The 26,265-nt window shown below is 31.5% G+C and overlaps 2 protein-coding genes across 4 annotated transcripts; one reads left to right on the forward strand and one right to left on the reverse strand.

Annotated features, from left to right (window-relative positions):
* Positions 1-2,123: 2,123 nt before the first annotated feature.
* bys (Bystin) lies at positions 2,124-17,792 on the forward strand. 2 transcript variants are annotated; one of them, XM_076451753.1, is made up of 9 exons: positions 2,124-2,346; positions 3,270-3,361; positions 4,643-4,757; positions 5,518-5,650; positions 6,617-6,857; positions 7,196-7,274; positions 7,883-7,948; positions 11,995-12,203; positions 17,461-17,792. In XM_076451753.1, exons 1-9 carry the CDS (start codon positions 2,212-2,214, stop codon positions 17,681-17,683), a joined length of 1,293 nt encoding a protein of 430 aa, XP_076307868.1. In that variant the 5' UTR covers positions 2,124-2,211; the 3' UTR covers positions 17,684-17,792. The 2 variants fall into 2 exon arrangements, with proteins under 2 accessions (XP_076307868.1, XP_076307869.1); XM_076451754.1 differs by lacking the exon at positions 11,995-12,203 and having other exon boundaries at positions 2,125-2,346.
* LOC143223600 (ATPase inhibitor mai-2, mitochondrial-like) lies at positions 17,775-24,667 on the reverse strand. Of its 2 annotated transcripts, none has more exons than XM_076451755.1 (5): positions 24,514-24,667; positions 23,857-23,905; positions 22,706-22,731; positions 18,910-18,973; positions 17,775-18,189 (listed from the first exon to the last, which is right to left on the reverse strand). In XM_076451755.1, exons 1-5 carry the CDS (start codon positions 24,609-24,611, stop codon positions 18,043-18,045), a joined length of 384 nt encoding a protein of 127 aa, XP_076307870.1. In that variant the 5' UTR covers positions 24,612-24,667; the 3' UTR covers positions 17,775-18,042. The 2 variants fall into 2 exon arrangements, with proteins under 2 accessions (XP_076307870.1, XP_076307871.1); XM_076451756.1 differs by having other exon boundaries at positions 24,340-24,590.
* Between the last annotated feature and the right edge of the window lie 1,598 nt (positions 24,668-26,265).

The following is a 26,265-nucleotide window of genomic DNA, read 5'->3' on the forward strand; positions in this document are numbered from 1 at the left end:
ACTGTCTGTTGTCTGTCCACGTAACTACTTCACAAAGTGTGATGTATCTTCACCAAAATTAACATGGAGGTTCACTGAGTTCATATGGAAACATACAATTTTTTGTAGTTTCGCGGTTCTTATGAGCGTTTTAACGTTTTTTATCACCACTTCAACCCCTGAAGGTGGATCTTCACCAAATTTAGCACGACAGTTTATTGGATTTCTGTGGAGATACTACAAATTTTCAATTTTGGTGTTTTGCAATTTGTATGGGTGTTTTTACTTTTTTTTAAATTACGTATAAGGGAAGCAACTTTTCATGTTTAAGATAAGCTTTCATTAATCATGAATTTACATAGCTTTCGTTCAGGGGATATTACTCCAGCTAGTTATTAGTAATGGAAATGGTTTTAGCAAGAAAACAGAAACTTTCCAAAACTGACGTTACGTATAAAAAATGTTTTTTTTTTCACGAGATGGATGATAGTCAACACAGGTCTTGTCAACAATTTTCACTAGATTAGATAACAATAAGATACACATTAACATGAAAAAAATATATGAACTAGCTCGTAGAAAAACCACTGCTGACAAAAGGTAATTATACCTACAGGTTGAAATGGACGTTGGAACACAAACATGAAATAAGTTAAGCTGTAAATATGTGTTCTTTGTACCTGAAACTAAATTATCATTCTTTAGCATCAATTCACGACAGTTTGTTTGACCTGAGAGAGAAAAACAATACGTAACATTGCCAATATAAAACATTTACTGTGAGTTATAATAAGGGAACAATACAAGTTTAGAGTTGTACTTTAGAAAACGGTTTCAATGATCTATACAAAATTGATGGCACTTTGAATGCTGACATGTACAAGATTATTTTGATCTATTGCACCATCATTCTCTTTGAAATGTAACTCTTCTTTCGGTCTGAGGGTTGCGAGTTCGAATCCCCGTTGCACCAAACATGCTCGTCTTTTGAACCATGGGAGCGTTATAATGTGATGGTCAATCGTTAATAAAAGAGTAGCCTAAGAGTTGGCGGTAGGTGGTGATGACTAGCTGCCTTCTCTCTAGTTCTACACTGCTAAATTAGGGACGGCTAGCGCAGATAGCCTTCATGTAGCTTTGCGGGAAATTCAGAAACAAACAAACAAACAATCTTTATTAGGTGATTCATCTTTTAACATAACAATGGCTCAAGGATACAGCAAATGTGATGAAATGATATTTTTACAGTAAAGAAGCAAATGAAATATTCCCAAGAATAACTAAATATATATGGTTCGAATGGTAAAACTACCATTTAGTAGCAATTTTTCGTTGTTTGTACAATATCTTTGAGTTTTCATAATTATTGCTCTTACTATATATATATTCACTAACCGTCATAGTAAACAGCCCATATTGCAGTATCCATTCACGATTGAAAGGAGTCTTTTTCTCTAGATTATTTTTTAATAACCTGTACCAAATATACGAAAACAACACATAAGAATCTACAATTTAAATCTAAAAATGTTAACACTATCTGAATAAATTAGATTACGTTAAACGTCATCTATTAGTTTTCTCATTTTGCTCATTGAAGCAAGACACAATTTTACCCAAAACTGTACATTTTATAGTTTTGCGCTTGACTACTGACAAGGAAATTTCTCATAAAGTAAGCAATCTAAAAAAAAATCGCAATATTATCAAATTCTTCACGTCAAAAAATAATAAATATATACTTTTGCAAAAGTATGTTGCAGCTAGATAATATGATTTTTTACAGTGATTCATTTGTTATTGAGAAGATGTAAAGTAGAGGTAACTGTTCTGTAATTGCGAATTTACTTATTTGCAATTATAGAAATTCCCAGCTTATATAAGAAAAGAAATACATTGGTATTATAAATGAAACCTTGCATTTGGTGCTTACTTATTAGAATATTGTTCTTGCATTTCTTAAATAACGTAAAAATCTATCCTGTTACAATCACTACGCTTATTATAATTTGATATAGTAGTTCAAAGACGCGTTTAGTTTTTATTTGAAGACTACCACACGTAAATACAATCTTTTTTAGTTATATTTCTAAATTTTTATATAAATGTTTAATAAAACAACGGTCCCTTAAAGTATTTTGATGCGTTATCTATTGAGAGTTATCACATTTAATGATGCCTTTGGCACATGGAAGTCAAACATAAGTAATTACTAAATTTTTGAATGAAAATATGGGTAAAGCCAGCAAGATAAGAACGAAAAAGGTGGGAAGAAATATACCACTTGATATACAGATTGAAAAAGACAGAATATCTAAACCAACAACACGTATTAAGTCAAGGAAAAGAAAAGAGGAAGATGAACAGGTAGGCTTAAGACTAGTTACACTCTTACTAATAGTTCTATTGATGTTAACTATTATTACTGGTTTCTGCAAGTATGTACCTCAGAATATAACTTCATTGATATCTCTAGTAGTAGCAGTAGATAATATTGCGTACTAGTTTTAACTATGAGTGCATAGCATTTAATACATAACTTGGTAATTTCCCTGTTTTATTTTTGTGGTGTTCATCGTGAATATCAAGACGTTAAATAATAGAATAGCTGTTAAAATTAAAAAAAAAAATCCATGTTAATGTTTTAAACTCATTTTTGTAATATATAACAGTATAGGCCCTCGTTAGTTAGATTTTAGAATGATTATATAGACCTAGACTAACCCTGACTCGGAAACTAAAGTTTAATCTCACAACTTTCAGTATCTTGTCTCATTTACAGCTCGTATTTCCACTCTGACCTTAACCATACCCCATGTACGTTTGTTTTGTTTTTTTTTGGTAATTTCCTTATAGTATTACTTGAAACTATTCCTTATTATTTAATGTCTTTGATTTGCTAGAGCTAATTTGGGTGCCCTTCATGTTTGCCCTAGTTAATATTAGCAAACAATTTATCCTATTTTTAATTTACTCAATTTGTTTATAAAAACAAAACAAAAATGCCTTTTTTAGCTCATTTTTGAAAAACTGTTGATATGGAAGGGGTTAAAACAATATACAGATATTTTAAACAAAATAAATATTTCTATTTCTTGTAAAATTTTTATGTCATGGACTTGTACACAATTTGTGAAAAAATTAATTTACTCTTTGATGAGGTACGTTTTAATAATTTGTTATAAATCTTATTGAAGTACTCTTTTTTTTTTTTTATAGAAGCCACAGAATATGTCTTGTATTGTTCTTTTGGTAATAGGTTGGTTTAATTCTTTGTGATGTAACATTAGTTCGTAGATGGCAAACTTTCTGAGAAGATCTTGGAGCAGGCTCGGCTACAACAGGAAGACTTGGAAGAAGAATATGGAACATCCAGTAAAAAGTAGGTAAAACATGAAATGTTTGGCTTAAATTCTAAACATATAATGAAATTATTAGTTAGCCTTTTTTAACTGCACAAATTTAGTTGTATTTTTAAAGATACAAAATTTTTAAATTCTACATTATTTATATAAACATACATTTCACACCAAAGAAATACTTCTGTTTAAAGTTATATATAAGAGCTTGAAACAATTTTATATTATCCAGAAGAAAAAAAAAAGTGAGTTAATCTGTAAAAATCTTTTTTCTTCTTAATTTCCATAATGTTTAAATTTTGAGTATAAAATTGGGATAAAGTTTAACATTTATCAATAAAATAACTTAAATAACAAAATATTTGCAACGTAACGTTTTTTGTTTTTACATTAGGCCTAAAAGTAACTGGGTATTACATTAACACAACCAAGTGAGATTGAAATTGGAAGTGTTGTGGTACACCATACATCTTAAGTCTTATTCAACTAGTCAGTAAATTTTAAAAATCAAGACATTCTCTTATAATTCATTCAGTTGTAAGAGAAATGGCACAAGTGAGAATTACTTTTAGCTTTCACTCATAACATTCTTTTTAAACTTGTGAAATCTTAAAATTATAAACTTTTTTGGTTTTTTTGAAACAGATGTTTGACATATGAAATACTACATTATTTGTACAGTATATTTTACTGGATTAGGGTCATTGTTTCAATAAATCTTAACTCAGTAATGATGAGAAAATCCACTTGTAGAGAAAAATATGTATGTAATAACGGCTGGTTTGGGTTGAGAAAATTGTTTATGTAGAGGAGCGAACAGAGTTTCAAATTTCTTCGGTCATCATGAACCTGACGATGACCGAAGAAATTTGAAACGTTGTTCGCTCCTCTACATAAAAAAATATCTTAACTCAGTGTATGGTATGTGTATATTATTACCTTTACATAATTGAACTCTCTTGCTCCATTCCATTTGGTTGAATACAACTGAAGAGAAAGGTTTGTGTTATTCCAGGCTTGGTCAGTAATCTACAGAATTCTGATTATTCTGTACAAATATAATGCTATTTTAATAGCCCTTAATAAGTAAAGACTTGCTAAAAATGTGCATCAAATAACTAATGTCATTCCAGTGGTAATATTGTTTTTGATTTTCGTGATGTAGTAAGATCTGAAAAAGGTAAAATTGCAGCCTTCAAGTGGTCATGATATGCATATTTTTATCTAGTTTTTATAATGGTTTCTTATGCTTTACTTTTATGTTTATTTGTATGAGATAATGTTTATATTATTGAAACTGTCAGAAAGAAAGACAAACCTTTTTCAACATCGACGACTTTACTTGGGCCTTCGACAACCCACACAGATTCTGAGTCTGATGAATCTGAAATAGAAGAAAATACTTATTATGAAGACTTTGTAAGTAGAATGTTACAAGTTTTGTTGCATATTGTTTTATTCTGAATATATAAATGTTTATATGTTTAAAGTTTAGTGCATTTTGAAGCAGATGTAATGGATGCATAGGAAGGATTTTCATGTCAGCATTTCCCATGAGAAAAGCACAAGGCATATTACAAAATTAAAAATTGATATTTTATATTGAAATGCCCAGTTCTAAGTAAAAACATTAAGATTAAAAAAATACTTTGTGGAAGCTTCTGTGAAGGAAGTGACATTTGTGATAGGGGACATGCAGTTTATTATAAATGTGGAATAAAATAATTTTTTCTTTTAAATGAAAATTACCATAAAAAAACATTTTTTGGCTTCTAATATTTCTGAAAACATTTTTGTGTTATGTTCATTCTGAAAATGCACACAAATTCAGGAAGGTATTCTAGATTTGCAGTGCAAATTGAACCAAATTTGATATGAAGTTCCAATACTCATCAGTATTGGTGAATTTGGAAATAGATGCAAAACATCATATCTGGTTTCTTCCCCCATAACTTTCGTGTAATTTGTGAGCTTTCTAAAACAACTATTTGTGTAATAACAAACACTTTCAACTAAATAGATAAGACTCAACTAAATGTTTAGAATAATTAATCACCAGACATATAAGAAATGTTTTCAAGATACATAATCTCAAATAATGTAAAAAAGAACTTGTAATGTTTCAGGTGTGTTTTTAAAATGTGATTAATCTTACTTTACTTTCTTACATTATGTATAGACTATTGATGAAGAAGAAGAAAAATCTCTGCAGCTGTTTATGAGTAAAGACACTTCATCAAGAAGAACTCTAGCTGATATCATCAAGGAAAAACTTACTGAAAAAGAAACTGAAATTGAAACACAGTTTTCTGGTAAGTTGAGCATTTGTGCTTTTAAAGCCTCTTTTAATAATTGTCAGTTTTAAAACTGTACCACCCTTCTAAACGATTTCTCACCATATATTTCAACAGTGAAAGTTCTTTAGTTGAAGGTAAAACTGTTATTAAACTGTGACAGCACTAAGATATTAGCAGTGTCTTGAAACAACAATAGTCTTTTAAGTTGTAAAAACATGCTTTGTACTTGGTTGCTGTTATTATTTACAGAAGGACAGAAGGACTCTAACTCTTTCAACCCTTTATACTTTCTGCTGTACTTTTCACCACAATTCTTCGTCTCTCTCTGATAGTTCAATTGTACTTTTATTTCCTACCCCTAGATCATTTTCCTTGGATCATTCAAAGTGTCCCCTCACCATATATTTTCCCATCAAGTTTTGCCCACTATTACAAGAACTTTCTCATTACTTATTTGTGGTCAGTTTGTAAACATGTGTGTCATTTTGTCTAGTTTTGATACATGATTTTAAATCTGGTAAGGGCCTGCCATGGCCAGGTGGTTAAGGCACTTGACTCGTAATCTGAGGGTTGCGGGCTGAAATCCCCATCACAACAAACATGCACACCCTTTTAGCCATGGAGGCATTATAATGTAACAGTCAATCCCACCATTTGTTGGTAAAAGAGTAGCCCAAGAGTTGGTGGTGGGTGGTGATGACTAGCTGCCTTCCCTCTAGTCTTACACTACTAAATTAGGGACGGCTAGCACAGATAGCCCTCGTGTAGCTTTGTGCAAAATTCAAAAACAAACAAATTCTGGTAAGACGTTTGGGCTTGCTGAGGGGTATTTCATGATCCGAAGAATGTATCATAAAAATGACAAACTTTTGAGCATGTCTTTCATTTAAAGAATATTTAGATACTCCGTACTTCCTTATATGAACTGAGAATGAATTTATTTTCTTGAATATCTACAGCATTTTTACTTTACTTTTGCAGATGCTGGGAGTGTTAAACTTGCCAAACTAGACGACAGGGTGGTAGAAATGTACAAAGGAGTGAATCACGTTCTTTCTCATTATCGCAGTGGAAAACTTCCCAAAGCTTTCAAGATCATCCCAGCTCTTACTAACTGGGAACAAGTGCTGTATCTAACAGAGCCAGACACTTGGACAGCTGCAGCCATGTATCAGGCAACTCGGATATTTGCTTCAAACTTGAAAGAAAAAATGGCACAAAGGTTGTGAATTTTAATGCAAACTTGAATTCAGTTTTCTTTGTGCGAGTTGTTTTTCTTCAGTCTTTTCTAAAATCATTGAAAAAACAAATGAAAACAATGTTTCATTCTGTAGGTTTGTCTGTTATTTAGTAGCATCATTTTAGTTCAACGTGAACTTATTTTTATGTGGTCGACATCCCATTAATGTCATTTTATTTATGTATTGTTAAAAAAAATTTTAACTGTATTTATAATTGTTCAAAAAATTATTTGAATTATTTTAATAATATAATTACATTTAAATGTTTACCAGTTATTACAAAAACATTTTAACAATTTTAATATTGTTTGTTTATCAGGTTTTACAATCTAGTTTTATTGCCCCGAATTCGAGATGACATTGCAGAGTATAAGAAACTAAACTTCCATCTTTATCAGGTATGTTGATGGCTTTGTGTAACCTGTCCAATATTAGTGTAATATTGCTTTTAAAGAGATAACTATCAATAATTTTCCTATATAAATTCAATTTTATAATTATTATTTCATAAACAAGTTTTCTAAACTTCTGTTTCTGAACCAGGAAATGAATCCTAACAGGTCTGTTTAAAATTATGACAAATGTGTTCTTCATTGGTATCTAAAAAAATAAGAAAAAGGGTTTTGAACCAATATTGCTACAAAGATAACTAAACACTTAAATGAAATATACCTGTACGGTACCAAATTTTTCTAAACTATTTTTGACATCTCTTTGAATGGGTTTTGTGTAAAATATGTTTAAATCTATTTTTTTTATGTATATAACTTCACCTCAGATTTGCCATATAAATAACTGTGTCATATATACATAAGAATAGTATTTAAAAAATCATCACTGAATGTAATCACTCCAATTATTTTCTAAAAATAGTGATTTTTACTTTTTTACTAAAACAGCTTATTAATTTGTACATTACTATTAAAATATTACTGTGTCTTATATTAATTCAAATTGGTAATGATAAAATATTCTCATTTTCTTTATGTACATATTTTGTAAACAGGCATTGAGAAAGTCTTTGTTCAAACCTGGTGCTTTTTTTAAGGGAATTATTTTGCCTATATGTGAGGTAAGTGTTAATTTAAGAATTTGTAATACTTGTTTGAAGTTTTGATGAAAGTATTTGCTAGAGGTGGATAATTAATGGTAGTTGCTAATTAGTTGATTAATATACACATCATTCCTTATTCCACTGTATGTCTACAAAGAAAACAAGTTACTTTCCCTCTAACTGGCAGTTGAGAAAATAAAAGTTAGTAGGAGTTACTATAACCAATTACTTTCTCTCTAGCCAGCAATTGAGGAAAAAAAAACACTGATACCCTCTTACCTTTCATTCATACATATCCTTGCTCAGATAACACAACATTGGACTAAGCAGCTTTTCTACAACACTTTCAAAAAAATTTCCAAGGGTAATAAAATTGCGATTAGAATGTGTGAAAACATTTACATGGTTTAAAGTTGCACTGGTCCAATAAATATTGTAATTCTCAGTCTCGCCAATTCATTTATATCACAGGTGTTTCACTACTACGGCTCATCTATTTGATGTCTGTCGAATTTCGCTGCATATGTGTATGAAGGTGTTATTTGGGTACTTATAAAATTTACTACCCTCTTGTTTTAACGTTGTCAAGTTCCGAATGTGTTTTTAAATTTACCTCAGTTTAGACAATTACAATAACACAAATGCAATAGGCCGAACTGTGTATTAGTCTACAAAAAATATACTGTTTTTGCTACTGTACATTGCATATATATATAAGTATACATATTATTATTTGCTCATAAATGTTTAAATTTTAGTTGCATTTATTAAAATGTAAAAAGTCAATGAGAAATACTTTGAAGAACATTGATTTTGTGTACGTACCTGTGTTACGAAATTCTGCACTTGTGCATACGTACTATTATTAAGCGTTGTCTAGACTTGTGGATGGGGTGTGTGAAAACAATTTTTTGAGGCTTCAAACACTAACTTTTGAAAAATTAAAAACCTCAACTCACGGTATTAATATTTTCAAAATCCCTGTAATTTTCTCGGGTCTCTAAGTATATGTGGGTTAAAAATATCCTATTCCTAATCAGAGCAACAACTTATTGATCATACGTCTGCAGTTTTGGCAAAATTCTTTCTTTTGCCTTCAAGTCACTTAAACAAATACCAAAATTACATAAAGGGGAAAATTCGTTTTCTATTGGTTATAAACTTGAGCTGCTTAGTAGTAGGTGGTACTAGTTAAGAACTTTCAAATGATTGATTTGAAGGGCAGAGCCACTTTAGTATATTTGCTAAATGTATTGATATCATAGAGGTGGGAGATTCTTATTTTATATTTAGCTTGTCTATATATCAAATTCAAGAGTTTAATTTGTTTTTGATACTTGTCCATGTTGTATGGTGAGTGTAATAAAATAGAAACTGAGCTATAAGACAACTGGACGTGTTATGTTACACATAAAAATCAATACTTACATTTTTTTCTTTACATTTCCTTTTAAGAAATTAAAACATATATAATTTTAAAATTTGAATCATGAACTATGTTTTGATGCCAATCTCATTGACATAAGTTGTAAAATTGTTATTTAATAATTTTGAAAATAACTCTCCAAAAGTTTAGTAAGCTGTTTAATAATGTCATTGTGCACTGTTATGCTGGAAGAAGTACAGCACTTATCCATACAATTTCATCAATGCAAGATTTATTCATAATGTCATGATATTATAGAACATTTAATTTGTAAGTATTAACAGTACAACCAGTAAAAGAGGTGAACCCCTGGCAAATTACCTTGCCTTCTTTTGTAGCTAGTATGGTACAGTGTTTTGTTGTATTCAACACTATGTATGGTACCATGTTGTCTGTTCTATTCAACACTATGTATGTGTGTTCTCTTCAACACCGTATGCGTGGTACAGTGTCGTCTGTTCTCTTCAACACCGTATGTGTTGTACAGTGTCGTCTGTTCTCTTCAACACCGTATGTGTTGTACAGTGTCGTCTGTTCTCTTCAACACCGTATGTGTTGTACAGTGTCAACACAGTGTTGTTGTCTATCAGTGTCGTCTGTTCTCTTCAAACCATGTGTGTTGTACAGTATCGCAAAACCAAAGTAAGGAAGTTTGTCTATCAAAGCAAAACCAAAGTAAGGAAGTTTTTACTCTGCATAATAGCTTTCCATTGTTTGTTGTCCAAGTTTTCCACTCAGGATACAATGAGAGCCAGTGTCTCTCAGTCACATGTTGGATGAATAGCTTATGAGTTACCTCTTTTTAATTAAATCCAGTAACAGTGAATTCTTTGCATAAAATGGATAAGTGATCTGGATTTAATATTAAATATGTGGTTTGGCTTCATAATAAAATTTGAAATTGAGTAATTAATTTTAGTTAATTGTCATGTGTATCTGCTAATTATTCTGATTTAAGCAGAACCATTCCAAATGTACACACCCATTTCTTAGTTAAAATTTTCTTTTGAAAAACTCTGAAATTGTTTAAATAATGATATAAAAACATGTTTCTATAATAATTAATGTGTTTGAAAAATAACTTGGCAATATATCTTATTTTCTTAAAATCTGTTATGAAATAGCTTCTTGTATAAAGTGTTATATCATATAAAACTTTGAAAACTGTAGCTGTAGGTTGTTACCATTATTGTCTTATGTATAAGGAGGTATTCAGGTTTATAAAAACACAAAAATAATTTTGGTGAAAACATAGCAAAGAAGAGAGATTCAGTTAGGATAATGAAGGTCAAGTCGTCATAACCAAGTAAAATAAAATAAATGTTTTACGGCATTCCTGAGAAGTATATCATACTTTGATGTTGTTGGTGCTTGGAAAATGTTGGATATTAGCATGAATACTTGGCAAGAAGACTTCATGTAATTATTAAACACAGGTAAATCTAAGCTCAAATTCTGATAAGTAACAATAATGTCATGAAATAATGACCATTTCTAAAGTCATTTTTGTGCTATACATTTGTAAAGTAAAGTAAGAAAACCATACATTTAACATCTTTTGGTTGTTGGAACAATAAAAAGGTAAATGTATGGAAAAAAAACTGACTTTGTTACAGAATTCATCAAATACATCACAGGCTTCTGATGTATTTTTGTATAGCTTGTCGTCATACAAACATGACTCCTCTCCCCTTATACTTGATACTTTTAGTGTCATTGATTTCAATATTTGTACCTGGGAATTGGATGTTGTGCATGTCTGGTGGACTTCCATTTTTATATTTATTTCAGTGGCTATGGAAATGAGTAAATATGTTTCAGGCACACTACCTATTGGTGCTGGATCAAATAACTATGTCTCTGTGAAGGTTATGTTTTAGGCACACTACCTATTGGTGCTGGATCAAATAACTATGTCTCTGTGAAGGTTATGTTTTAGGCACACTACCTATTGGTGCTGGATCCAATAACTAAGCCTCTGTGAAGGTTCTTGATTTTTCTTTGTGACATACTAACTTCAGCTGACTATTTATGGTTGCTACAAACCATTTTCATGGGTACAAGATACAAATCTACCAACAGTTTATTTGGAGTTAAATAAGCTCCCAGCTGGAGATATGCTGCCATAAATACTTTTGGTAACATGGTGCATAAACAGACTGCAATTTTTTTATTTATTTTGATTCTTTAAAATATTCATTGTATAGTTTTTCAGTGGTTATTAGAACCTAACATACCAATTGTCAAAACTCTCATTACTTTAAGTATGTGTATAACATGAGCTATTTTCTTGTGTAGTATGATAGAACTTGTAATTTTCTGTACATATGAATACTGGAAATAATCTGACTATGATCTTATAAAGTAAGGCTTTAACTTAACAATGAGTATCATGTGTCATCAGTTTCAGTGTTTGATTTAATGATTTTTTTTGGGATACAAATCTTAGTTGTAGTAAATCATATCACCATCTGTTTCTAGTAAAGTAAAGGAGTCATGCAGTTGTTTTATTAAAAGTACTTTTTCTAGTTATGTTGAAGTATTGAAATATCCTTGATGGGCTGCTTTACACTGATATTGTTTTGTGTACAGTGAGCAATTCCAGTTTTATTTACTGGAAAGTGAATTTATTTTACAGTCTGGAGCCTGTACGTTGAGAGAAGCAGTAATCATCAGTAGTGTCATTGCCAAGAATTCTATACCGATGCTGCACTCGGCTGCTGCCATTCTCAAGATTGCAGAAATGGACTACACTGGGGCTAGTAGCATTTTTCTCAGAACATTGTTTGATAAGAAGTACGCCCTTCCTTACAGAGTAACAGATGCTGTTGTGTATCACTTCCTCAGGTAATAGTGTACGAGTAACAGATGCTGTTGTGTATCACTTCCTCAGGTAATAGTGTACGAGTAACAGATGCTGTTGTGTATCACTTCCTCAGGTAATAGTGTACGAGTAACAGATGCTGTTGTGTATCACTTCCTCAGGTAATAGTGTGTAACGGTAACAGATGCTGTTGTGTATCACTTCCTCAGGTAATAGTGTACGGTAACAGATGCTGTTGTGTATCACTTCCTCAGGTAATAGTGTACGAGTAACAGATGCTGTTGTGTATCACTTCCTCAGGTAATAGTGTACGAGTAACAGATGCTGTTGTGTATCACTTCCTCAGGTAATAGTGTACGAGTAACAGATGCTGTTGTGTATCACTTCCTCAGGTAATAGTGTACGAGTAACAGATGCTGTTGTGTATCACTTCCTCAGGTAATAGTGTACGAGTAACAGATGCTGTTGTGTATCACTTCCTCAGGTAATAGTGTAATGCGGTAACAGATGCTGTTGTGTATCACTTCCTCAGGTAATAGTGTACGGTAACAGATGCTGTTGTGTATCACTTCCTCAGGTAATAGTGTACGAGTAACAGATGCTGTTGTGTATCACTTCCTCAGGTAATAGTGTACGAGTAACAGATGCTGTTGTGTATCACTTCCTCAGGTAATAGTGTACTAAAGCAAGTAATATGTTTCTTTGAACATTTTTAATTAAGATGGTTCATTCAGGTCAGGAAGGGTCGATGGACTTCACATTTTGCGTTCCTAGTCTGACAAAACGGAATAGTTAGTGATGCTTCTATGACACATATGGTGTAAAACTTTAGCATCAAAAACAGTATATAGATCAACAACTATGGCACATCAATATTTATACATCATGCATGACAGGTTTTATTATGTACATTATTTTTAATTGTTACAAAGTATAAATAGGGGCTCTGGATGAAGCATTATTTCATCTTCATAAACTATTTTTTACTACAGACTAATAATAAAGTTAATATTTAGAGTTAGGCTGTTTTTGTTAAATTAGTTATTTTCATTTTACCAGTTTTATTGTTCTTAATGAGAGAAAGTCCATGTCATTATTCACAAAAGGAAATGTAATTACTAGGATGTATTACATCACTGATACATTTGTATAAGAAAATTTAGTTAGATGTCACAATGGGAATGAAAAGTTTAATTGTTTTAAAGCCTCACCATTTAATGAAAGAACATATCTGTGCAATTTTTTATCAAAAATAATTATGGTTATTATATAGAATAATAATTTATCATTAATTTTATTTCTATTCCTATAAATTCAATACATACAATACAAAGCATTGCATATATTACATAGCATCATGATATGTAGAACACTGGAAATAGGGGTCATTGACAGGTAATATCTCCAAAAGACAGGTGGAATTTCACCAGCAATATATTTAAAGAAAGCCAGTATAAGCAAAATATGGATGGCAACATATAATATCAGTAACTTGGAGAACTCAAATGTTTTTGAAGAAAACTAATCAAAAGCAGTGAAATATATAATGCATTTCAAGTATGCCTTGTAAGAATTGTACCCAAGTTGAATTGTCCAGATACATTACACATTTGACAACAATTTGTCTACTTATGGTAGAGATTCCCATTTTACTACAGTCAGGCTATCTGTGGTAGACAGCTGCAGAGCTGATTAAACAAGTTACAACTGCTATGTGACTGAAAGAATAACAGCAAAAGGTGGATCTAAATATATTTTACTAACCATTTTGTACAACAATGTAAGTTTTCAGAAAGGTCTGATGTTAGATCCTAGACTAAAATTACAAGTTTATTTGTCCATGGTATTAAGTACAATAGAGTTTAGTCCTAACTAAACTAAAGTAGAAAAATGTACACAGGTTATAGTATTAACTTATCTCTTTATTGGATATAAGTCATAAAACTTAACTGATGTTAGGCCTAAGATAAGATGACTTGTAGATTGTAGTTTGTACAGTTATAATTAATAAATTTTGTATGTTTTAAAGAAGTAATGTTGCAGTAAAGGTCCTAATTAGACTGCAAATATTTTGCTGGTCTCCATTTAACTAATAATAAGATATGTAAGTTTCTCAGAATAATTCATTGTTATCCATGTTTCTTTGTAGAGGCAGTTTAACTTGCTTCACTGAATAAGTGAATACATACCGTCTTAACCAATGTATAATTTAATGGATCAGATACTTGGGTAATAAATATTAGAAAAATTTGCCATTTTTCAAACAACAAACAAATGTCAGTGACAGGAAAGAATAAACACTGAAGGAAAAGATTAGCGTATATAGCTTGACATAACTGGATGTATAGTTTTGTTTTAGTTGGATCTCAGCCCATGGTATGCTCTTTAAATCTTAAAATTGTGTAGTGGCAGTGTGTTATTGTTAAGGATGAATTAAAATAATGTGAGTGCTTTTAGTAAATTTTACTTGAAGTTTTTTTTATTTAATATAATAAGTGACATCAAAAGAACAAAATGAAAAAACTTGATGCTTGAGTGGTGTAATATTATGAAATATCACTACCAGTGATGAACATGATTCTATACAGTAATATTCATGTCTGTGCCATTTAATGTAGCCTCTACAAGGACAACAGTGCGCTGTGATGGTGTAAGAATAATGCAACCAATAAACATTGTAAATGTTTTAAATACAGGTCCAGAACTAGTGCCCTGTACATACAAATAATCTCACAACTTTGTCAAAAAACAGAACTTGCATAAACTTAAAAATAATTTTATCCATAAATATATGGTCAAATTAATTCAAAGACTTCAATACTTTTTTACATAGATAAACTTTAGACATAGTTTCAAAGCACATGCAAAATCAACCAGGTCTTGACACATCTGGAGCACCAGTTTGCCATGACAGCTAAAAATTTCATCTTGGCACCAAGTATTTTTTTCCATTTTTATTCGTGTGTGCTAAATAGAACTCGATTGTTTAAAATGTCTCTGGACTATTTGAAAGTCTGGAACTATTTTCACATTCTCAGAGTTCAAAATCAAACTTTGTTTCTACGATTTTAATGACAGATACAGCACTTCATTTCTTTTGGGAACAAAGTGCTGCGATTTCATAACTCGCTACTTTTGTGACATTTTGTTTTTATTCTCTCTCTTAATTCAGTTAATTAAGCATGTGATTATATGGAACTGAAGACAGGCAATAATATTAAGTGGTTATTGATATAATGCACTCATTGCTGTGAAAGTAAATAAATACACCCCCCTCCCATTTTTCAGCATAAATGGTAGTGAAGTTAGGTTTGGCACACCAAAAAGGTTTTGTTTTTATTCTCTCTCTTAATTCAGTTAATTAAGCATGTGATTATATGGAACTGAAGACAGGCAATAATATTAAGTGGTTATTGATATAATGCACTCATTGCTGTGAAAGTAAATAAATACACCCCCCTCCCATTTTTCAGCATAAATGGTAGTGAAGTTAGGTTTGGCACACCAAAAGGTTTTGCTTATTATCACTGTACAGTGTTGTAGTGGTAAGCAGTCGAGAGCTATTCTTAAACAACTTGTTTGGCATAATAATCACAGGCATTATTTTATTTTTATTCATTGTAAGAATTCACCTTAGTTTATTTAGCTTACTGAATAACTGTCTTTTTGAAATCTACCTTCCACAGGCAGTGGCTAACTTACATAATCCTGCTTAATATAGTTTTTTGTCAGTTAATATCCATTGTTATAATGTACCCCTTAATCAAGAAACATTCAGCAATGGCCAGAAAGTTAGAAGATGCAAAGCAGTCTCAACCAACATATTTCTTTGTTGTTTCATTGCCAAAGAAAAATACAGTGTCTTTAAGGCCATCAGTGAAATAAAGATGTTGAAGAAATGGAAGTTTCAACAGAAATGGTTGAATGAACTGATGTGGCTTAAAGTTAATCACAACACAGATGCTGCTCATTGTGAGACATGAATCTTTCCCCATTGTGTATCAGACTTCAGTTCAAAAGTAGTGAAAATGTTTCCACTTGGCCCTTCAAGCTGGAAACGTTCAAAAACATGGAATCATTCTAACATCAGAAACATATTCCATTGTATAAAACATTGACACTTTTAGAATCTACCTCTCTGACAGCATGTGTGTACAAAATTAAAAAAGAAAAATTTTGTAATTATAGGTGGTTTGTTAATATTGGTAGATAAGTTAGGGATTGAAGTAAGGAGTCAGATTTGTGTTTATTGTTGTTAAATCTATGTTGAGAAAGAACTTTGGAAAGAAATGAAATGCAGTGAATATTTAAATAAACTTCTAACAGTGAGATGTTTGGGTATTTAGTTTGATGAATATCATTAAAAGGAAAGTAATATAATCAATGGAAGTATTTGAATGACTTGATGTTTATTAGCATGAAACAAGCCATCACTGGAGTTTTATTCTTTAGGAGTGGTAAGAAGTATTTCAATTCTAAAACCTGTAGATATGTGCACAGTCACAAAAACCCCTTTTAAGAAACAGATGGAGTTAATCATTAAGTGTTGTAATAAAATAAAAGTTCACATATTGAGTTTAATTTGTTATACAATAGCTTAATAATAATAATCTTTATTAGTGTAAAACTGTATTATGTCCCGAGTTGTATTCAGTGTACATTAACTTCTTATATGGCATTGGTGAGTTATATCACAAGTCTGGGTCAGTTTTTTTTAATTATAAGATATGCAAAAGTAAATTTTTATTCCTTGTTTTTAACCTACATGCAGTTTTAATTACTGATATCACAGTGTAATTTAGTCCAACAATCGTATACCCTGAAGTAATACCCCTTTAAACAAGTTTCCTGTAAAATTCTAACAAGTATGAAAACCTAAATAGTCTTAGGCCTACCAACTCATTTAATAATGTATGTTTGTTTCTTTTTTAAATAAAGATCTCCTGCAAGTATTATCTACATTTTTGTAAAGTTTGCTGTGTTAATTTAACAAGTTATTAATAGAAATGTTACATTAAAGTTGTGTTCAACTTATTACCAACACACATGTCAAGTCTCCCTCTATGACCAAAGCATCTTAGGCCTATCATTAAACACTACATTAGACAATGAAGTCTTGTGTAAAGTAACTCAACAGTTTCAGGTTTAAGATGTTTCTTATAGGTTATAATTTTACATCAGTTTTTGATTTTCTGTTGAAGTAATTATTGCAGTTTAAAACATAAATTTAAGAACATTTAATGTTTTCTGTTGTAAGTATATTTTTGTGTGTAATAATAGGTTCTCCACAGACAAAAGAGAGCTCCCAGTGTTATGGCATCAGTGCTTGCTAACCTTCGTTCAAAGATATAAAGAAGATATATCTAGTGAACAGCGTGATGCACTTCACGACTTGCTACGTGTACACTCTCATCCTAAGATAACTCCAGAAATCAGGCGAGAGCTGCAGAACTCAAAGTGTAGTAAACCTGAGATGGAAACGAGCGATAGTGGCAAACTGTGAAAGACTGAATTAAAAACAAAAACTACACAGTGAACAGTTTTTCAACTACTGTATTTATAAGTATATGTTTGCCCATGGAAATAAAACCACCTTTGTAAAATCTATAAAACTATTTTATTCTACTATCAAAAATAGATTTTCACAAACAATTCATTGGTTGCAGATGGAGGAACATCATTAAAGCATGGATAACAAACATTGTCAAGCATTTTACTAACAGTTTCATTAAAATGTTCTTGTAAACAATGTTTTTTCTTACTGTTCTACATAAATTAGTATTTGCTTAATTACCAAACATAGTTTGTGAATTATCTTTTTTGCCAAGAATCTAATATCTGTTAAACAGTACACTGTTATACTCAATCTTCTTGTCTTCCATGTTTGTCAAGTTCCTCAATCCGTTTCTTGTGTCGTTCTATTTCTTGCTGATGCTGTTGGATGATTTTCTTGTGATGTTCTATTTCCTCGTCTAAATGTATCTTGAGCTCATTAAGCTGTTTCTGTTGCTGTTTTCCCACAGGAAAAAGAAAAACGTTTAATGTGAAAAGAATTTCTAAGAAGTAAAGGTCCTTACAATAATTCACAAACTGACACAATAAATCTAGGAAACCAAATCAAAATCGCCTTGATCGATACCTAGGTTTTATGTAATAAGTTTGATTTAAAATATATATTTAGATTGTTACATTAAGACTGGGGAATCTATTATAAATATAGTTACACTATTCCATGTTTAATTTAGCTACTTATGTGTTAAAAAAATACACATTTTGACTAAACAGATTCAAAGTAATGTTTGAAGGATAAGATTAGCTACCGCTTTGTTATTCACTAAAATTGCTTTCTCTTTGTCAAGTCGTCACAAAATTACTGAACTTCATGGTATTATACTTTGCACATAATTGCTCTCCTTTAAATATATTTTATTCAGCAATTTCTGTGCAGTAAACCAGAGTTTCATTTTAAAATGTATTTATTATATATTTTTTTTAGAAACAACTTTTTCCCTATGTATATTGTTGGAAGTCAATTGTAATGGTCCCTTCTACAGAAGGAATCTTCCTACATGTGCATAAAATGTCAAACATTTTGCAAAACCACAAAAATACTAGAAAAGGTCACAAAACTGTTCTGTCCATAATAGTTCCTGTAGTATATTATTTACTTCATGCACAAAATTAAAAACTACTAAAACAAGTGAAATCTATAAATAAAAATTCCCATACTAGTTTTCTGAAGTACTGCTCTTCACGAGCTGCCTCCATCTTTCCAAAACTTCCTCCGGCTTCCCTATATAAACAAGTTTATTGTTAATTAAAGCTCAAATTGCAGACACTTAGAGTAAAAAGTTATTGTCCTAAAAGTAAGTCTTTTGTGTATTTTAGACGTTCAAGTTGATAAATAATTGTCTAGGATCTTGCTTACCTTAATGCCAGCTGGAACTTAACCCAGCTACTATCAGACTAAAATTGGGCCTAGCTAAAATTATGTATTGCCTGCTATATGACCTTAATGTGGTTTTAGCACATTATGTAGAATTAATGTGCAGGTTTCTATATACTGGAGTTTCACTCTTAACCCCAAAAATACTCAGTTGAAATCACAGTAATCTTTTAATGTTTACTGCTTTATTAAATGAAACTAAATAGTATTCTTGATTTCCACTTCTTTATCTATTAAACATACTGTATCTGTACAGCAGTCTGTTTGTTGATAGTGGTGGATTTTTGCATGTTCGTATTTCAGTGTTTGTATCTAATATGCAATATCTTTTGTCCTTGATTTTAATGTTTTTCATGTGTTTGAGATTTGACACAGACTATTCAAATTGCTGCAGTATGTTTGGACACTAATAACCAGTTTGAAAAGATACTTTAAAACCTCACTTCTGAAGACCCTACCTTGAGAAAAGCTGTACCACATAAAATTGTTCCAATTTATTAAAAAGAGGATTCACATCTATACTGCCAACTCCATAGAGAATGCCATTTCATTAAATAAAAAAACATGAAATGAAGAATTAAAGATGACTATTAGAATTCAGCAGGTCTCTTTTGCAATATTTAAAGCATATGTAAATATAATATTTACAAAACTTGAAATGTGGGATTGCACCCTACTCCTGCTGAAGATGTCCCTTGTACAAAGTAAAAGTTATATCTATCAACTAGCATGGCCAAATGATAGTGTTAACTTCCTTACCTTCAAGCCATCATTTTGTGATCCAGATCTAAATGGTCAACTGTATGTTGTATGAAAACAATACCTTGTCTAGTAATCTTGTCACTGGATAGACAGGTAGAAGGCAGTGAATATCCTCTCACATACCATCAGTATTAACTGTCCAGCTACCCATATGGAATGCCATAAAAATATCAGTTTAGTCATGTCTTGCAGTTGGTTCAATCAATATTTCTAGGTGGATGGTATATCAAGCCCAGATGTATCTACTATCCAACAATTGTGCAAATTTGGATTTGGAAACTTTACACTACCTTAAGATACAAAAGAAGCACAATACCCACTACTATCAGCATATGATATTGCCTTGAGTGGGGAGCAGATTCCATCTCACTAAACTGTCACTGGCTTTAAAAGATAATTTCGAACAGGGTGGTACACTTAACAGTGACATTAAGTCATTCCTTCACAGCCAGAAGAATCTTTTCTGTTGGATTTTGGATGCCCTACTTGTTTTCTTAACTAGAGTGAAATTCTATGATCTTCACTGTAGACAACAGTATCGTAGGTGTCCTAGTGGCTTTTGCTGACATAGATCATCTTCATATTGTCCAAACGTGTCCTCACGACAACATGGCTGATTTCCAGAATCCTTTCATTTATGGCATATACATTTTTAATCTGTGTTCTTTTTCACAACTACACTTTTCTTTGGATTATTGTCATATAACATGGAGATGGTCAGTTTGTATTTTTAAAGTGTATATTTACTTACTGGAAGGCTGCTTGTGTATGTATAAACATTAGCATCAGCTGTTCTATAAAACATGAGTGACAAATGACATCTACTGAAATGGAGCACACATTTTCCATATTCATCAAATGTCTACAGGAGATACAAAACAGTATTCAAATTTTAGTTAACTTTTAATTATAGATGCTTATCTCATGGTTTTGTTTACGACATGAAATATTTATTTTTAGTTTAAATACAAAGTTATACAATGAACTATCTGTGATCTGTCCACCATGAATATCAAAAAACCCAGTTTCTAGCACTATAAGTCCACAGACATACAACTGTGCCACAAAGGGGCTTACTAAATGAAATTCAAATGTGATGTTGATACTCACTAAGTACACACTACATGTAAGAGAACATCATATATTAAATGGCATATGTTACTATTCACGTTGTGAGCAGTACAATGGTGAGTTATGAAAATACAGTTTATAGATTATTTCATCTTATAAAAACTATGATCAAATAAGTTAGAGTGTAAAAAGAAGTGTTAGTCAGTTGTGAACTGTAGCACACATTTTACACAGAAATGATATTCCATATTAATTTTATTTTATATAAAGCCTTTAAAATCACATCATAGGTTTGTGTATTAGCTTTTCATCACATGAACTTATTTTCTTATGACAGATGTCTGGTTGAACTTTAAGAATACCAAAAGGTCTATAATATACACAAGTTTATCCACTGACCTTGAGGTGATGTATGAATAATTACATATAAGGTGATTATAAAGTCATATGTACAGTTTACAGAGTGAACCATTAAGACAGGTGCAAAGTATTTTCCATACAACTGAAAGGGGGTTACAAGGAGCACGCATTGCACATGAAGCCTCTCCCCAATGAATCACCTAAACCTCTGTTGTAGTACCATACTTATATTGAGAAACATTTGTTGGGTTATGGCCAAAAAACTGCAGCTACACAAAGCATCATAACTTGCACTTAGCTGGATGTGGTCAGAAACATGCAGGGGCCCAGGCAAGATGAAAGTAGCAACTGAAACCTGAACCTCACTGAGAGTGTACGAGCAGTGGCTCAATCTTGTGTTGCTCCTGCAACAAAAAAGAACCCAAAGTACTACCACAGTATTGTAGTGATTTGGATGATACAGTTACATCAGTATAACCTGTTGTTTATAACTTAACATTGTTTAACACTATCCACTACTTGCAACAAAATAACAGTTGTGTTTTCCATCCAGTGATTATACACCAACCTAATCTTCAAATAATAACACAATGCTACTTCCAGAAACAAAGTAATACACTTTCCACCATTCTTTCTGCATGTACATTTTATCCATATATTATACAGTTCATCCAACACATTGTTCCAAATATCCATACTGACAAACTAACTATAGCCACTCTGTAGAACCTGCCAGGTGTCTCAATATTTTTAAAATACAGTATGACAAGATATCAAAATAATGGTTCCACTTGTTGCTAAGATGTACTGCGAAATCGATCTGGAAGACCCATTGTCAAAGAATCAGTAAGATACCTTTATATTATTAGATTATTCTACAAGTTTACTGGACTTTCCTCCAGTAATCAGGCAAATTAGAACTTTTTACACAACCAGTTCAATGATGATTTTGGTGTTGTCTCCCCAGGAAATTATTTTGTAAGAAAATGTGAAGTTAGAAAAAATCACTTTTTTTTGTTTTAATTATTATTATGGAGGGAGGCTAATATAAGCAAACTCTCAGAAATGGTATTAATTTCAGTCAGAGGTTTTAGTCTTGAAATACTTGTACAACTTGCATCCTAAAACACAGTGGACTAATTTATATATATATATATATCTGATAATAACACAAAGGAGTTGTGTTTTTATGATCTATAATAAAACAAAGACACAGTCTTGTAATTTCATATAAATTAAATTTTTTTTAGTCCTAGTATTCCTAGATGCTATATTTTAAAAAATAAAACTTTTAATAAAAAATATCCAAATAAAAACACTGTGTGTCTGTAAATAATACTGTAGTAAAATTATTATCAATACTTAAGAGTATTAAAACAAACTTACCTGACTGCTCCACCAGTTCCACCTCCCTAAAACAAAAACAAGCAAAGAAATTTCCCAATTATTAGAGATTAAAGGCTAAGACAACACTTCAAGCCCTATAGAATCAACAAAGGTAACCAATAGAATATCTGATGATTATAATAAAGAAAATAATGGACATCAGAATAAAAAAAGGTATTTAATAAATAATTAACTGACAAGAGCACACAATGACCAATAGCCACATGATGAATTGATAATGAAGTAAATACACATGACGTGGCTTACAGTTGGTCCTTCCAGAAAAATGTAGATTCAAAAGACCAAGGTATGTTTTAGATAAGGTTAGCTAAAAAACAGTCAAAAATAAAAAATATTACCTTCTTAACAATTACAAAAATAGTTTTACTTTCTGTATTAGAGGGTGTTTGGAAAGTCTCTGTGCAGTTTTGTCTGTTAATAAATATATAAGCACACAGTGACTTTCCGAACACCCTGTAGTATGGTACCTTTCATTAACTTTAACTTGATTACACATGTGTGAAAGAAAAAGACTACAAACATTAAGAAAAGGCTAAAGAAAAACATAACAGAGTGAACCATTTGCTTACTAAGACTCAAAAATAATTTGAGGTTATCAAAATGTGGATAAAACAAGTACACCTTCATGAGTTAGAGAAAATCCTAAACTTGTTTGTATGTCTACCAGAAATATTCAGGTTTATTATATTGTTTTTATATAGTAATTTGTTTTCTTTACAAATTACTATATGACAAAGATAATGTCATCCCCTATGTGTATCATATAAGTTTCTATAATATCTCAAGATATTTCTTCTCCATTTTGAATGTATCAACTAACACTACATTAAATAAGTAAATAACATCTAGTTGTGTTGAATAAAAAAATTAAAAGTTTTTAAACGTGTTTGACTTGTATGAAATTATAAGTTAAAAGTATCGAAAATTCGACTTGTTTCCACACGATCTGCTTCTTGAAGCTTCACAATCAAGCAGAACGTTTGCTGTGTAATACAACCATCATTTTACATAAATCTTCGCACGTGTTGGATATATTTACTACTTCATTAAGCCAAAAACTTATTTCCTACTTACTGGTATGTTTAAAGAGATTAATGCTACAGATTTTAACGTTTATTTATTTTTCTCACCTTTCCAGCACCAATTCCCCATTCCCCACTGATGCTACTACTCATGTGCCTAAAGTAATAAAATAAAAGGTACAATTAATCTTACTTTACTGAGAGTTAACACCAAAATTAAATTTGTATTTTTAGTTTGGTAGGAAACATGTAAACTTGTCTGCAAATTATTACAAAATATTATATTAATTACATTAAACTAATATGCAAATTACAACTGTTTATTCCTAAAGTCTGATCGTCAGGTTGTGCATATGCCAAATAAATACAGTAATACTCTTTACAAGAAAGTTTTAAAGTTAAAGCCAATAAACAAATTTAGTGTTTAATGTGTTATCCCGACCTTCGTACGTACTTTGTACTTCAAATGCAACAATGAAATGTTTATAAATAATATGAGTTATAATTCGTCTCATATCACTTTGTGTCCACTGCAAGATTATAAGTACAACCAATTTAATAACAACAAAACGATTACGGTACGAAACTTACCATCAGCATCCAAATATATAGTTGAAATATTAACTGATCAAGAGGTAAAACTTAAGAGATGAACTTTGAACTCATGGTATTGAGTGTATAATTATTAGAAATATTACAACATGTGGTTCATAATGTCTGATTCAACTTCCAACCTAACAACAATACATGAAAATAAAACTTTACCTCACAACAGAAAGCGTGCGGCTAAATTTAAAGACCAAATTCAATTTCAACGCCATGACTGCTGGCATTATATTATTTAATCGCAGCTTCTCTCTCATTCAAGGACACGTGCAATCGATAAGGTCAAAACCTATAATCCCGATTAAACGTGTACAAAAATAAACATATATATATATTTTTTGTAATATTCAGTTCAATTTTGCTGATTTTTTTTATTATTTTCAAGTTATTTTACCAGTACAATATTATGATATTTGATTTTCAAATAATTTAATATGTTTTCGCTGTAAAGTAGTATTCACACGTAAATCTAATATTTACGAGTTAACTTTGTAAAAAAAAATGCTTAAGGTGCAGTGTTTATTTTTTTGTTATTTTAAAATGTATTCTTAAAAGAGAATTACTATTTGACTCAATTTATATATTTAACATATTACCACTTAATCTGATGCTGATTAACAATTATTCCTGAGAATTCTTTACCTGTTGTAAAGTTGCAAAACTAGAAATACATTAGGAAATAAACTGATTAATAATTAGTAATAATTCTAACAAAGGTTTCGTGTGTTTTTTGAATTTCGCGCAAAGCTACATGACGATTATCCGTCCCTAATTTAGCAGTGTAAGACTAGAGGGAAGGCAGCTAGTCATCACCCTCCACCGCCAACTCTTGGGCTACTCTTGTACCAACGAATAGTGGGATTGACCCTTACATTATAACGCCCCCACGGCTGAAAGGGCGAGCATGTTTGGTATGAGGGATTCGAATCCGCGACCCTCGGATTACGAGTCGAACGCTTCAACACGCTTGGCCATGCTGGGCCCTTCAACATTACTCCATGGGTGGTTCCAAGTGAGTGGCGAAAAAAGGAATTGCAAAGTGTGGATGTTTGGCCAGATATGCAGATTTTTACAATGAGAGTTTAAATGTGTAAAGAGCTGATAAAAGAAGTTCCCGTGCTGTCAAGGACAGTTCAATCTAAGAGTCTGGGAGAATGTTCCTCAGAAGGTTAATATAATTTACACTTTCTATGCAAGTCAGATATGTAAAAGTGCATTTCTAATTCCGACACTTTTGCAAGTATTAACTACTTTCTTGAACAGTGTGTGTGTGTGTTTTACTTATAGCAAAGCCACATTGGGCTATCTGCTCAGCCCACCAAGGGGAATCGAACCCCTGATTTTAGCGTTGTAAATCCGAAGACATACCGCTGTACTAGCGGGGGGCCCTTTCTTGCACAAAAAAGCCAGTAAGTAATTTGAAACAAGATCAGCTTAACTTACAACCACTATGTGACTATCAAGTAATTATGAAAGATCCCAACTGATTACTATCAGTTTCAATGTAATAAATGTATCTTCAGTAAACATTCAGTAAAAATCAAGTTTTTAAGTATTTTTCATAAAAATTTATGTATGGATATATGAAATCCAAATATGACTCGTAGTCTGACTGGTCAGAGTACAGTGTGAATTTCACATTAAAATAAAAATACTTTTTCATCTTACAGCTTTGATACTTCATTTGAATCATCTCTAATACCTTCCAAATGAATATCAGACTTTTTTATTGTCACAATATTTCATTTGTTATTGTTTGTTTTTGAATTTCACGCAAAGCCACACGAGGGCTATCTCCGTGTGTGTGTGTTTTCTTATAGCAAAGCCACATCGGGCTATCTGCTGAGACCACCGAGGGGAATCGAACCCCTGATTTTAGCGTTGTAAATGCGGAGACATACCGCTGAACTA

Source organism: Tachypleus tridentatus, chromosome 8, assembly GCF_004210375.1.
Source record: "Tachypleus tridentatus isolate NWPU-2018 chromosome 8, ASM421037v1, whole genome shotgun sequence".
Lineage (NCBI taxonomy): Eukaryota > Metazoa > Arthropoda > Merostomata > Xiphosura > Limulidae > Tachypleus > Tachypleus tridentatus.

Bases quoted from the DNA above. Each gene is read 5' to 3' on its own strand.
- bys (XM_076451753.1), top strand. From the start codon at position 2,212: ATGGGTAAAGCCAGCAAGATAAGAACGAAAAAGGTGGGAAGAAATATA. The intron at 3,362-4,642 runs GTAGGTAAAACA...TGAAACTGTCAG, and splicing joins TATGGAACATCCAGTAAAAA to AAAGAAAGACAAACCTTTTT. The intron at 12,204-17,460 runs GTAATAGTGTAC...GTGTAATAATAG, and splicing joins GTTGTGTATCACTTCCTCAG to GTTCTCCACAGACAAAAGAG.
- LOC143223600 (XM_076451755.1), bottom strand. From the start codon at position 24,611: ATGAGAGAGAAGCTGCGATTAAATAATATAATGCCAGCAGTCATGGCG. The intron at 18,974-22,705 runs GTAAGTTTGTTT...TTGTTTATATAG, and splicing joins GGAACTGGTGGAGCAGTCAG to GGAAGCCGGAGGAAGTTTTG. The intron at 18,190-18,909 runs GTATGGGAATTT...GTGGGAAAACAG, and splicing joins AGCAGTACTTCAGAAAACTA to CAACAGAAACAGCTTAATGA.